The 14,294-nt window shown below is 47.7% G+C and overlaps 1 protein-coding gene across 2 annotated transcripts; it reads right to left on the bottom strand.

Moving 5' to 3' along the window:
- Positions 1-309: 309 nt before the first annotated feature.
- Positions 310-13,042, bottom strand: LOC125513268 (NADH dehydrogenase [ubiquinone] 1 beta subcomplex subunit 3-B-like). 2 transcript variants are annotated; one of them, XM_048678339.1, is made up of 2 exons: positions 12,731-13,036; positions 310-658 (listed from the first exon to the last, which is right to left on the bottom strand). In XM_048678339.1, the coding sequence occupies exon 1, from the start codon at positions 12,945-12,947 to the stop codon at positions 12,744-12,746; it is 204 nt and encodes a 67-aa protein (XP_048534296.1). In that variant the 5' UTR covers positions 12,948-13,036; the 3' UTR covers positions 310-658; positions 12,731-12,743. The 2 variants fall into 2 exon arrangements, with proteins under 2 accessions (XP_048534296.1, XP_048534297.1); XM_048678340.1 differs by lacking the exon at positions 310-658 and adding an exon at positions 11,831-11,854 and having other exon boundaries at positions 12,731-13,042.
- Positions 13,043-14,294: the final 1,252 nt, after the last annotated feature.

The following is a 14,294-nucleotide window of genomic DNA, read 5'->3' as shown; positions in this document are numbered from 1 at the left end:
GGCGGCTGCAAAGAATACACCCGAGCTACATAAGTTAACTCTTCTTTTATGTTCAAAACATGTTATGATCTAAGCATCGTGCATATCCCAGTCAAAAAAGAAACATCGTGCATATAATATTTTTGTCTGACTCCAATAGTCCAGGCACATTTACCACAATTATCTTTAGTAATCCAAAACAAAAGTAGTATTATATCACACAAATCATTTTCTTTACGTTGTCAAACATATAGCTACACATGCAATAAAAGGATGCAAGGATATTTTTCTTCTCCTGTTGCAACGCACTAGCATATTTGCTAGTAAAAATTAAATGATATTCAATATTATTTCAAAATTAAAATAATGATCACAATGTTTCTTTTATTCCGTGGCAACGCACGGGCACTCAACTTTAACTTGTAGATATATGAGTTCAGTAATGTAAGAACAAACAATGCCATGTCCTAGGGTCAAAAAAAAAACAATGCCATGTCCAGATGCCGAGTATAACCACAAAATAGTATCAGATTTAAAGGACACGCGTTCCAGGAAAACTAGTTGGACCAACAGCACGTCTCCTGATCGCGAATTACAAGGTGGTCATGCAGACCTTATGAGATCAAACCGGAAAAGATCAACATTGGTGCTTCGGTAAAGTTTGCTCCATCTACTTTACCTGCAACATGCAATATCACCAATTGATCAAAATATTAAGCAAAGAAAACATATCGGATAACAAACGAAGCAACTACGCACGCTGGATTGAGAGATGAATCACAACCACAAAATTTTGCAACTTCCGTAGTTACCTCCTTTATTTTAAGGATATACATCTCCATTTGTTTCCATTCAAACACGGTACCCAATTCCAGCATAAATATACTCAACTAGGATCAACATAATTAAACTGGACAATGCTAGCGTAAGCACATGCCAGAATTTAATCGATTTATACAAGCCAAGAAAGTCAATGGCATGCTAAAGCTATCCATTTAACATTCAAGATCCATCCTCACCTATGCAAACAATTGATATCTAGGGCAATACAAATTAGTTGAAGTAGACTACGATGTTGTATTCGCTGATTCAATTTACCGCCCCTATTCGGGAACAGAGTATTAAACAAATACTAAATAGTCTTATAATTGTTTACAGAGCTTATGCTCAGCCTCGAATGAACGGATACTTCACTGAATGAACGGATACTTCACTGACCTCACGTACCCGTATCGGATACCGTATCTGATACGGATACTTCTCCAATACGTGGTGGATATGTATCATGTGAGTATTCAGAAATAAACAATTTAAAACAAAACCGATACTTGTTGGATACTTGGCGGGTGCTTTTTGGATACGTCCCATGGTAGAACCAGGGGTCCTACCGAACCTGCTCCGGATGTTGTAGGGGAAGGATGGAGTGGGACGGGGCGATGATCGGGCGCGCCGGCGGCTGGGCGCCGTCGCGTCGGAGGGAGATGGCGGCGGCTAGGGTTCCGGCTCCTCTGGGAGCCGGGCAATAGGGATAATAATATTCTTATTGCTTAATTCCAAAAAGAGTCTTACAGCCTATATTTATAACCTAGATAACTTGCATAAGAATTAACCTAAGATAATTTGCATAAGAATTAACCTAAGATAACTTGTGGGCTAACATTGCCCAGTGGGCCTAGCTAAACCGGCCATAACACTTCTCCCCGCCTGCACAAACAGCTCGTCCTCGAGCTGTAAGGTGGGGAAGCGCTTGCAGAACTCCCCGAGGCGATCAACCAGCGTCAAACACCTTCTCAACAGCTGGGGCGGCCAGGTCGGCGACGGTGTCCTCCGGAATGTAGTCCGCAACCTCCAGGTAGAAGAGTCGCGGGCAGGCATGGCCGGGCGTGTAGGGCTCGTCGCAGTTGAAGCACAACCCTTGACGGCGACGCTCGAGTAGCTCGGCTGAGGTGAGCCGGCGGAACGGGCGCGCCGCGGTCGCGGCGAGGGGTGCCGCAGAAGCCTGCGCAGGCCGACCCTGCGCGGAATCCGGCCCGAGTAGCGACCCAGCGGTCCGGGACGGTGATTCCTGCTAGATGGCCACCGCGCGGCGCTCGAACAAGCGGGCGTGGTACATGGCCGACTGGAGATCCTGGGGTCCCCGAAGCTCCACATCCACGCGGATGTGATCCGGAAGTCCACCGACAAAGAGGTCGGCCTGCTGTTGCGCCGTCATGCCCGACGCATGGCATGCCAAGGCCTGGAAATGGTCGGCGAAGTCCTGCACCGTGGAGGTGAAGGGAAGGCGGCCGAGCTCCGCCAGGCGGCTCCCGCAAACCGGAGGCCCAAAGCGAAGGAGGCAGAGCTCGCGGAAGCGCTCCCAAGGGGGCATGCTGCCCTCGTCCTGCTCGAGGGCGTAGTACCAGGTCTGGGCTGCACCGCGGAGGTGGTAGGATGCCAGCCAAGTGCGCTCCGACGAGAGCGTGCGCTGGCCACGAAAAAACTGCTCACATTGGTTGAGCCAGTTAAGCGGGTCCTCCGTGCCATCATAAGTGGCAAAATCGATCTTGGCGAACCGTGGCGACGTCTGGGTTGATGCGCCATGGCCGACCGGCTCGGTGATGAGGAGCAGTGATGATGACGGTGCCCGGTCAACGGTGGGGAGGCCGTCATAGGCCCTCGCGGAGCCGGACGAGGCCCCAGACTGCAGCGTGGGTACCGGTGGGTCCCCGGCCTCTGTGTAAACTGGCGGTGGCGACGTCCCGGTTAGCCAGGCCGAGATCGGGGACGGTGACGGCGGAAACCGGACCTGCTGGATCGGAAGTCCTCCCGGTGTGGACTGGCCCAATCCGGAGCTGGGCGGCGGCGGTGGGAGCTGGACCGGCACGGGCGGCGCGGTTGGGGCCGACGCGGGCCACTGCGGCCGCTGCGGCCACTGCGACGGGCGCGGGAGGCGCGGTTGGCACCGCGAGAACCGGCGCGGGCCCTACGGCCAGGACGACGCTGGGGCGGGCGGCGGCTGGAGCGACGGATGGGCCCTGGCGATCGCCGCGGGTACCGAGTACCAGGGCAGGTGCAACAGCGGCGGGGGCCCGCCGGTGTAGCCCGCCTGGAACGGCAGCAGGGGCGTCCGGCTCGGGCCCGACGCGTTCTGGATCGGCCAGTGCGTCGCCGGGTGGCTGTAGGCGGGGGGCGCAGCCGGCGCGGTGGTGTGCGGGCCGGCCAAGTACAGGGAAATGCCCTGGACGGCCGTCACGAGGTCCCACAGGGTGCTGGTCATCTCCTCCGGCGTGAAGACGAAGGTTGTCGGCGGCACGGAAGTGGCGGGGGCCGGTGGCGCGGAGGTGATCGGGGCCGGCGGCGTTGGGGACCCGGCAGTGGTCATCGGGGCGGTGGTGATGATGGGCAGCGGCGGCGTGGGTGTTGATGACGACATGATCGAACCTGAGTCTCTGGATACCAAATTGGTAGAACCAGGGGTCCTACCGGACCTGCTCCGGAGGTTGTAGGGGAAGGATGGAGTGGGACGGGGCAATGATCGGGCGCGCCGGCGGCTGAGTGCCGGCGCGTCGGAGGGAGATGGCGGCGGCTAGGGTTAGAGGCGGCTAGGGTTCCGGCTCCTCTAGGAGCCAGGCAATAGGGATAATAATATTCTTATTGCTTAATTCCAAAAAGAGTCTTACAGCCTATATTTATAACCTAGATAACTTGCATAAGAATTAACCTAAGATAACTTGTGGGCTAAGATTGCCCGGTGGGCCTAGCTAAATCGGCCATAACATCCCAGCCCACATAACAAGAGATCGAGTAACCAGGCAACCCTAGTCCCGACGCCCCATCCTTTCCCTCCCCCTCTTTTCTCCCGAGCTCCACAGCAGGCGGCGGCTGCTCACCCAGAGGTGCAGCAGGCCGGCAACGAGCCGACGAGGAGCTGCTCCTCCATCCTCACCGACTCCTCCTCGTCCTCATCTCCGACTCCCCCCTCACCCTCAGCCCCAGCCACCAAGATGTGTACACTGAGCCATTCAGCCGCCAGCCACCGTAGCTAAGCTCCCTTCCTCTTCTGTCTTGTCTTTTCTCCTCTCATGATCATCTCTTCTGATCCTCTCCTTCATGGATCCTCCTGCTGAACCTACCAATCTAAGGGTGCCATTGTGGAGCCATGTTGCAATGGCTCAAGCTGCATTAACACAAAACAAAACGAAAATGTGTCCTTGCCTAGTGGTTCTGCAAGTTTTGCTTCATCGAGTGCAAGCACTAAGAAGAGGAGGGGAGAAGGACCAAATACTACATTAAAGAAAGCTTGGGTAAATGATTTACGCAAGCAATTGGATTAAAAAATTGCAAGGTCTTTTTATTCTTAAGGCATGCAAAAAATGTACAGCCAAACCAATCATTTCATTTTCGTGCATCTATATGATTATCTGTTGAAGGAGAGCCTTGGCGCAGTGGTAAAGCTGCTGCATTGTGACCATAAGGTCAGGGGTTCAAGTTCTGGAAACAGCTTCTTACAGAAATGTAGGGAAAGGCTGCGTACAATAGACCCAAAGTGGTCGGACCCCTCCCCAGAGCTACATGCATCTGTTGTTCCTAACTTCTATACCTTTTTTTTAAATAGTAAAACGTATCCTGTATTGGCACTTCTTCAAAATGGCGAATTCGCATATCAGTATCGGCCTAATACTGATACGCATATCAGTATCGGTGCTTCGTAGTGCTCAGCATAAAAAACTCAACTGGGACTGAATATAACTATGTTTAACAAAAACAAATATTTCCTAGTATCACAGGAAACAGCACAAACATATAGAATTTAATCGACTTCTAAAAGGCCGAGAAAGTCAATGGCATGCTATAGCTAGCCATTTAACATTCAAGATCCATGTTATCTGCTAACTAGAGTTGCTAATTTCATTTTGCCACAATGCAAACAATTGAAACCTAGGGCAAATACAAATTAGTTGAAGTAGACTACGAAGTACTCCCTTCGTTCCGAATTACTTGTCGCAGGTATAGATGTATCTAGATGTATTTTAGTTCTAGATACATCCATTTCTACGACAAGTAATTTGGAACGGAGGGAGTAGTATTCACTGATTCAATTTATCACCACCTATTCAGGGACAGAGGAGTGTTAAACAAATACTATTTCCAGAGCATCAAAAATTCAACTGTGACGGAATATAACTATGTTTAACAAAAACAAATATTTCCAAGTATCACAGGAAACAACACAAGCATATAGACCTGTCACAATGTATGATTTTCCTTAACCATAGTTGTACGTGGTGATTCTCGCTCGCTCCGCCTCCCTCTCGTGAGTTCATCTATAAGTTCACATACCCATCCCAAAATATGACATGGATTGAAATGGTTTAAATCATCAAACTCTAATTACAATGCACAATTTTAAGAAAATGACTGTACGGCATGCATCCAATATGTCCACATCGGTCATGGCTTAGCCCCTCTTAACGCGTCCCCCACCCCTAGGTTCCTCCTTCCCGCCGTTTCCCCCTCTTCTCGCTCGCTCCGCCTCCCTCTCGTCGCCATGGCCACGACTGAGGCCACAACCATCGCACACCTTTGTAGCACAAGTGGCCAACCTCATCCTTGAGACACATCGTGGTGTCTCAGGAGCACCATCTGTCTTCCGGCAAGAGGAATGGCCATGGGACGCCTCGAATCGCCATCGACCATGTTGTCTTCCTCGCCAAGGTTGTGTGCCGCAGTCACCAAATTCCGCCTCTCCGGCCCATCTCGGCCTCCAGGACCACGAGCTTGAACTGTTGGTGAGCTAGCGCACCTCCCACTTGTGCCCCTAGCAACACCCCCCTGCCCGAGGCAGGCCACCATGGCCGAGCTCGGCAAGCCGTCGTGCCTTGCCTTACACCCTGTCCCTGGCCTTGTCCAGTGTGCTCGTGCGCCCCGCACACCTCCTCCAACAGCCTTGCATGTGTGCGCCTAGCGAGGCCCCGACCGCGTGCACCTCCGCGTTAAAAATCGGCCCTTGTGTCGCTGACATATGGGCCCGGCCTTATTAGTGTATTAGTGTAGGGACTAGTTTAGTTCAGCCATTTAAAAGTGAAGAAAAAATTTCAGTTTATTAGAAAACGCCGACAGGTTTGTTTCTTATAAAAACTGATACACTCACATTGCATAAGCACACAAGCAGCATAGTGGCTAAGGCGCCAGTCTTCCACGCACAAGACCGTGGTTCGATCCCTGGGACTGCTCTTTTTTCTCCCCTTTTATCTGCGAGCCTCCTACTTCCAGCGTGCAGTAATGGGCCGGCCATGTGCCTGTGGTTATGCCCCTGCTTTTTATTATTTTATTTTTTGCTTTTTTCTTTATCATTTTTATATTTGTTTTTCCTTCTTTAAATTAATCCGGGATTTCTGAAAAATCAAATTTTCAAAAAGTTGTGAGTTTTGAAATAATATATCAGGAAATCATAAAATGTTCATGAATTCAAAAAACTGTTCGCATATTATGAAAAAATTCACGTTTTAAAAGAATATGAAAAAATGTTCATGATTTTGAAAAAATGATCATGTATTCAACAAATATTTGGTAATTTGAAAATAATGTCAGTGAAATTTAAAAAATGTTGACAAAAATTAAAACAGACCCTTAAATAACAAACAAAACAAACCATCGCTTGCGTAGAGGTTTTATTAGGGGATCTGTAGAGGTCATTTTATGATTTTATTTTGTCCCCCGCGCGTCGCATAAGAAAAAGGTTTCCGTGTTCTCTACAACGTTGAGCCTCCAAAAATTGACACAACTTCCTATGGGTTCGTTTTTGTAAGATATATGAAAATGACTAAATGTTTATTTTGCCTCCATAAACAACTATGTTTATTCTGGTGCCACGGTTTTTACTGGTTATGGAAAACACCGCTACGCTAGGTCAAGGCAAGAAAAATCATTCATCGGTCTTAGCTCAGGCATGGTCCATCAATGCAGTTTGCTCAGCCAAAAAATATTTCGTTGTGGCGCCTCACCTTACAAAATCAAGTCTTTATTAGACCATCACATTTTCAGTTTTTAAGATGGCCTTTTAAATGTCTCTTATCTCATCAAGACATCATTCAGAGTTTGTGAATTGACATTTTAGAAGTCCTTATCTCATCCTGGCATTTGATTCAGACTTTTTTTATCTCTACCGCATCTGCATAATCTGATTGTTTTTCTTCCGTTGCAACGCACAGGCATATTTGCTAGTTAAAACAATAAATTCTAGAAAATTGTGCAAACTTTAAAAATCCATAACTAACTCAAGAAAACATGTTCAAATATACCAAAATTATCAAAAAAAATGTGTAGATTCTAAATATGCCATTGTTGTGCATGTTAATAACTTCTAAAATTATGTTTAGTGTTGAGCCATGATTAATGTCTTTCTTTTAATATGGAGAATTATGAAAATGCTACATATGATCATTCCGCTCCATTTTAAATGTTTAGCATTCCCTTAGTTTAATTCCAAACACCACCATATGCCATGTTAACATCATTTAAAAATGGTTTTAGCTAAAACAGGATTAGACCCTATTCTTTGAATGTGTAGTTAATTGAATTGCATTTTAGTTGCAATTCAACTTACACTTAACTTGTTGCTAACATGCATTAGGTCTTTTCAAACATCAACCTCGCCATATCATGCATTGCATATCATGATCATGTTGCTATATTTGCCGTAGTAGTAAAATGCATCATTTGCGCTTTTCCAGTGTTTCTGTTTTTACTCGGTAGGATCCGAAGATGACGTGAGCAACGAGCAAGATCTGACCATGTACCAGGCTACTAGCCCATCAGGCAAGCAAAACCTCCTTGTTCATTCTGACACATCCCATTTAGCGTTTTCTCCCTTATTCTTGCATTAGCATTATCGATTTAGTTGTCTAGTCTTCAATAGCTAGAGTTCTTATTCTGTTGCATGGCCTATACTTGTCACATGATATTGCCTTTACCTTACATCCTAGCATGTCTGGTAATTGCTTGTGTTATCATGAATTTGGCCCTAAACTCTTGTCATAGTTATGCTATGCTTAGGGTTGTGCGTCAGTCTTGATCCATTTGGGTGATGAATAACGGTGGTGGATATACAATACACATGTTTGTGGCATGCTTTCTAGATATAATTATGTTAAACATGACCAAAAGGCAAACACGGTGGAAGGAAGGCCATGTTGGAGAACACGGTGGTTTGTTCCTCTTAGGTTTGTTCCTCTTAAGCCACTACTAGGACCCAAGTTCTCATTATCTTGATCCAAGATTGAGCGCGCTAATCACACATTGGGTATATGGAACCCCCTCGGCTTAGCACTCTACCTCAAACCTGTCCAAGAGTCACATAGTTCAGGCTTTCCATTTGTAGCACGAGTTGGTAACAAGTGTGATCTGATGGTGGTGTGGTCTTACCTATGAGTGGTCCGGTGTCACACAATAGTTGGGTCTATTTTGGAGCTTCTACTGGACTCACGATTCGGGTACAACTCAGGTGGGTGACTCCCTAGACTTGTTTACAGCGTAGGGGAAGTGTCATGTCGATCACCCTATGCCAGCATAACCCATGAAGTGTACTTCATGATCTTGCATTTAGAGCGGTTGGCACATGTATGGGTAAATTGGTACACCCCTTCGGGGTTAAATCTATTTGCATAGTCGTGTCTGCGGTTATGGACGACTTGGGAGATTGTTACCTGATCATAGAACAACTTTCACAGCTACTTAACAAAATTGCCAAGATAAGTGTGGAAGTCATGGACAGGTACTTGCGGGTGAATCGGAGGAGGATTCATGGTGGTGTATTGATGTGGTAGATAGCTAGATGGACTTGTGTACGCTCTCTTACCTCTGGTAGCCATAGCTTTAGTAGAGCAGGCTGTTGTAGTATGCTAGCACTTGTTGCAGTCAAACCCACATATATCGCTTTCCTTTGATATTGATGCATATGTGTAGCTAGGTCTGATGTAAGTCTTGCAGGTAAAGTTGGGTACTCAACTTGCTTTACTTATTCTTTTGATTTGAATACTGCAAATCATATCGTAACATCCGGAACATGTGATCTCTAGTGGTGAATAACGATTTTAGCTATGGTTATCCCAGGCAGTGGTCTGGGAAGGGTTATGGACATCATCCAATGTTTTCGAGTCGATGAGTCGATGGGTCACTTGGGAGGGGCGACTCTAGACTAGTCGTGACTAGTCTAGACTCACGGTCGACGAGTCGACATGGCGACGAGTCGACGTGAGTTAAGCAGCAGGCAGTCAGGGGAGGAGCACAAGTGCACAGCAGCAGCAGCAACCAGGGGAGGAGGGGAGGAGCACACCACCACCAGCGGTAACCAGGGCCAACTGAAAGATGGACCACTAGTTATGCACTTCCCTGTGGCCCAAAAGCCCATCTAGTAGCTATATACTCCTCCCGTGACCTAATCCACAATCCACACTCCCTCCTCCCTCACCACAGCCGCCACACATTCTGCTGCCACTCTCTTGCCATCAGTCCACCACTCCTCCCAGCGATGGATCTCTCAACTCCCCCGCAGCAGCTCTCTTGCCACCGCTCCTCCCAGCCCGCTCCTCTTGCCGCTTCAGCTTCAGCTTCAGCAGCAGCGAGGCAGCACAGCAGCATCAGCAGCAGCACAGCGGCGGGAGAGTACTCCAGATCCAGCGCTGCCTCGAGTCGTTCGACCCAAAAACCGCGACTAGTCGTGACTAGTCGAGACTAGTCGCGCGAGTCGCTCGACTCATCCCAGGAGTCGAGTCGAGAGGCTGAGTCGGCCCTGGAAATGCGACTCGTCGACTAGTCGACGACTAGTCGTGACTAGTCGAGCGACTCAAAATCCATGACATCATCAGCATGCACACCTTGTTAAGGCATTTGTTAAATTTACCTGTCCAAGGCATATTTTCTTCTCTGTTGTGAGAACCGCAACTTGGTCGTAAGACCCTTGTATTCATTTGTTAAACTTTAGTCGTTGCACAAGGCGTGCATGTTGCGTGTATGGATATAACGTGAACATTGTGTGGAGAGGCTTAGAATCATTGAAATGCATTTGCTACTGGAATGGCTAGATTTGCATATCGCTGATCCCAGGTCCCGAAAATATGTCCATGGTAAGTCAAATTATCTACAGCCTGGTCCTCGTAGCCACTCCAAAGGGCACAGGCCCAAGGACATCAGCCCAAGCGCCACCGCTTACGAAGGAGACGTTTCATCAAACTGCATCAAAGGATAAGAAAAACACTCTGGGAGACATAGGAAAAGGGCAAAACATGTTGTAAACCAACACCACGTCCGAGTTCTATCTCCCCACGCGCTCATGCATTGACATGGAGTTTTCCATAGTCGGAGTTATATAAGGGGTACTAGCAGGGCGTAGAAGGGGACCCTCTTCTTTTGTCTAGTGTAGCCTACACCACGTAGAACATTTCTGGCACTTAGGCCCCATTCGAAAGTTCTCTGGCTTCCCAAATTGGCCAGCTTCTCGGCCAGCCAGCCCAAGCCAGCTTTGCACAGAAGCTGCGAAGCGTTTGGCAGCAGCGGCAGCTTCGGCTCCATCAGCATGGGCCAAAGAGGAGAGGCACGGGCTAGTCTAACCATGGGGTCACTGAGGTAGCTGGTTTGTTCGGGAGTGCTTTTTCTGATCTAAACGGTACCCAGGTCACTTTGGAATGGCATTCTCCTATAAATCATGCAACTCCTGCTTCATCGTTTGGAGGAGCTACGCTTCCGCTGCTCCGCGAAATTGCACTGCGAGAGGGTTGGCTTCGTGAAGCTGGCTTCGCGGAGGTGGGCCGTTCGGCACCGCTCCACATGCGGAGCTGGTGAAACGCAGGGCCAAAGAGGATCCAAACGGGCCCTTACCGTTGCGATCACCTCCGTCAGCATCATAACTCCCCGAGTTTCCTTGACTCAACGAGTCCCCCTCGACATTGTAATCCTCTATATTCTTCACATGTAAAGAAAGAGCACGGCAGGAAGTATGGCTTTTATACAACTTGGAGGCAGGAAGCCGACGATGGGTAAAATTCTCAACAACATTTGCCCTGGTCAAGCATTTGGACTCAAACTCAAGAAGATCCTCCATCTCCATGCTTGGGAAGGGATTGAAAATCCAGAAGCAGGTGGATAGAAGAAAGAAATCAACAAAAGAAGGACATAGAAGCCCACGCATAGATCCACCGAGAAGAAAGATCCGCGTCCGCTGGCCATAGCAGTAATGGAAGTTTTTGGCTAGGAACAGAACATCCTAGTTCCATGGAAAGGGGACAGGAGTAAGTCAAATAATATTAATGTCTCTGTTTTCTGTGTGCAAGACCACCTGACTTCCTGACATGACGTCCCCTCGACTACAAATTCCACATACTCCCTCTAGTACAACTGTTAGGATCGACGTAAAATCCATCAACATGTAATCTGTCCAGCATCACAATGAGCTAAGCTTAAAGGGGCTTACAACATACTGACATAAGATACAGCTACATGTGAAACTATCTTTCTTAGTGTTAGCCATATGCTGACTTGATATGAGCACATGACAACTTTAGTGGAACCAGATACTTCTCGAAGCATTCCAACAGTATAACTGCACAATCCAAATTTTGGCCAATAAGTCTCCTAAGGCCTTAAATAGTACTGGTGATTCGGCTGACCTACCCATGTATCTCAAGGTATACACCTTTCATAGAAACTCAAGCAATCATTAGTTCATTTCTGTGGATGACTTGTTTCTCATAAACAGAATATGATATAAAAGCTAAGAAATAACTAATATGGACTTAAAAAATGGTTCATCAACAGAGATCCATAAACGTAGTAACGTAATGAAATTGGCCATTAAGGAATTCAGTGGAATCACTTAGAAGATGAACTGAGATCAATTCATCTGCAAGATGAAAAAAGGATATGATATGGTCTTCCAGAAACATGGGATATCTCTCTGGAAATTCAGTGACTAGAAGTCTAAAAGGAATGGCTAAATACAAACAAATAATGTTTTTCTTTGGATTATTTCACAATAAGACATTACAGAACATAACATGGGTAGTAGAATATTGCCAGGTGATCTACATGCTATTTTTGTTAGTTCCAGAGCTCAACAGAACATATTTCTTTGGCTGTGCAATTGCAAAAGCGGTGTTGTCGAGTCTACAATTTAATCAGCATCTGTTCTAGGTCAAGCATACATTGCCGAAAAGAAATGATTACTTTGTTGCCGGACTGGCAATTGTTTCTGTGTCATCAAGAAGAACCAAAAGAATCGCACTGCCCTGTCTGAGTGATCTATTATGCTTGGCAATTTCTGCTCTACTGGTGGGCTTGGGTATTGCTATACGGAAAGAGCGCCTTGAGATTTACAGCATCTCTATTCTAACCCATCCATCCATGAAATGGATATTCATGTGCGGTTGCCATACATGCAGCTCGACTGGTGATCAGAATCACCATATGCAGGGCAAAAACTAATCAATTTACGAATCATTATGCGTGCAGGTAATGCATTTCGGTCCACTCTTTTGCAAACATCTATTATGCCACAAGCACGTAAGAATCTCAAACAACTTGACGAATCAGGGCTGCAGTAAATTTCCAACGTGTAAATCGATAATGCGTTCGACAGAAGACAGTACTACACAGTCCCCAATAGATAGATCATAGATCTAGGCGAAACACCGCAAAAGCCCTTACCCCTTGAAATCATCCCAAATTCACCCATTAGGTTAGACTGGAAAGAAAAGTGAAGATCACACGGGGCGTTTACCTCTGGGGGAGATCTAGTGGTGGTTGTCTCCGGCGGGGCGGTAGAGGCGGTTGTAGGCGGCCTCGCCGACAAGGTAGATCCCAAAGGCGACGATGGCGATGCCTAGCCCCGGAGTGGCGTGGCGCAGCTGGTTCCCCACCATAGGGTGCCTCCTCCACTCGTCACGGCGCCGGAAAAACTCGCCCGTCGCGTTCAACCCCTTCCCGCCCTTCGCCATCGCCTCCGCCGCTGTGCACTCTTTCTCTCTCTCTCTCTCTTCTCTTTCTCTACAGTTGGCGAGGAGGAGGATAGGACAGCCACACTCACAGAGCAGAAGCCCAAATAGTAATATACAGGGCCCAACCCGTTACGACCTGGGCTTGCGAGCCGAAGAAAATTGGTGATAGAGTTCGAGCCACGGACTAGTTAGAGCATCTCCGGCCGTTGGCCCACGGGAGCCTAAAATCGCCGCATGGGGGTGAGCCGGCGTAAAAATTGGGTCTGAGATGAGTTGGTCCTCAGCCGCCGTCTTCAGAATCGCCCCCAGATGCGTTCGATGAAGTTCGATGAAGTTCGGCTAAACACGATAAATTTCGGCAAATTTGGACATATATTAGACATGTTCGCGGATTTTCATTACATAGCAAAATAGATAACGGTAATGCCCCGAGACCGTTGTGCCAGGTGTCGTTCAGTTATTCGCTATTGTTGCCTTGTCATTTGCTTGCGTGTTGCATCTTGTCTTGTCACCATATGCATTGCATCATCATGTTTTCAAAACTTGCATGCGTCCCGGCCTCCTCGTTCTCTCCGTTGTCCGTTCTGAACCCAGACACACTTGCACGCGCCCGCGGCATGTTCGAAATATTATTTTATAAGTGGTCGGAAAATGTTCTCGGTTTGGGTTGAAAGTTGGCGTGCGGTCTTATTATAGTGTAGATAGACCACCTGTTAAGTTTCATCGCATTCGGAGTTCGTTTGATAGCCCAACCGTTAAACTACAGCGGCATTATAGCCGGTCTAACGTCGGACGTTTTCGGTCTTCGGAAACCGTGCCGGGCTGCATCTCGCCCCTCTTCTCTCAGACCAAACCGCTCTCCACAGTCCACAGTTAACCTCGTTCGCATAACCCCTATCTGCACAGAGCTTCGACTCCTCGCGCGCGTCCGAAAATTGTCCCGGACCCGACCCGAGCAGTCGTCACCGTTGTGTTCGGAACATCCCCAAATATCTACAAAACATCTCCGTTTTGTTAATTGGGCTCCCTAGCCTAATTATCTCGAACCGTCCGATTAAAATCGGAGGGGCCAAATACACCCTAACCTAATCCCACCTTCTATATAACCAGCAACCCTAAAAACTAGGGCATTTGTCCCCCTCAGCCGCCGCCACACTCCAAACCCCCTCGGGATCCATCCCCTAGGTAGCCACCGCATCTTCCTCGTTTTTCTCAGCCACCCAACCAGATCCACTTCCCCCTCCCTCGAAGCCCAGTTGGGGTCGATCAGGGACCTTGTCGCATGTAACATCCCAAATTTTCAATTTGGAATGTTATACATTAGATCGTCATGCATAACATATTTTT

Source organism: Triticum urartu, chromosome 6 (genome assembly GCF_003073215.2).
Source record: "Triticum urartu cultivar G1812 chromosome 6, Tu2.1, whole genome shotgun sequence".
Lineage (NCBI taxonomy): Eukaryota > Viridiplantae > Streptophyta > Magnoliopsida > Poales > Poaceae > Triticum > Triticum urartu.
The sequence above is the reverse complement of the archived record's forward strand: the minus strand, read 5'-3'. Positions and strand labels throughout refer to the sequence as shown.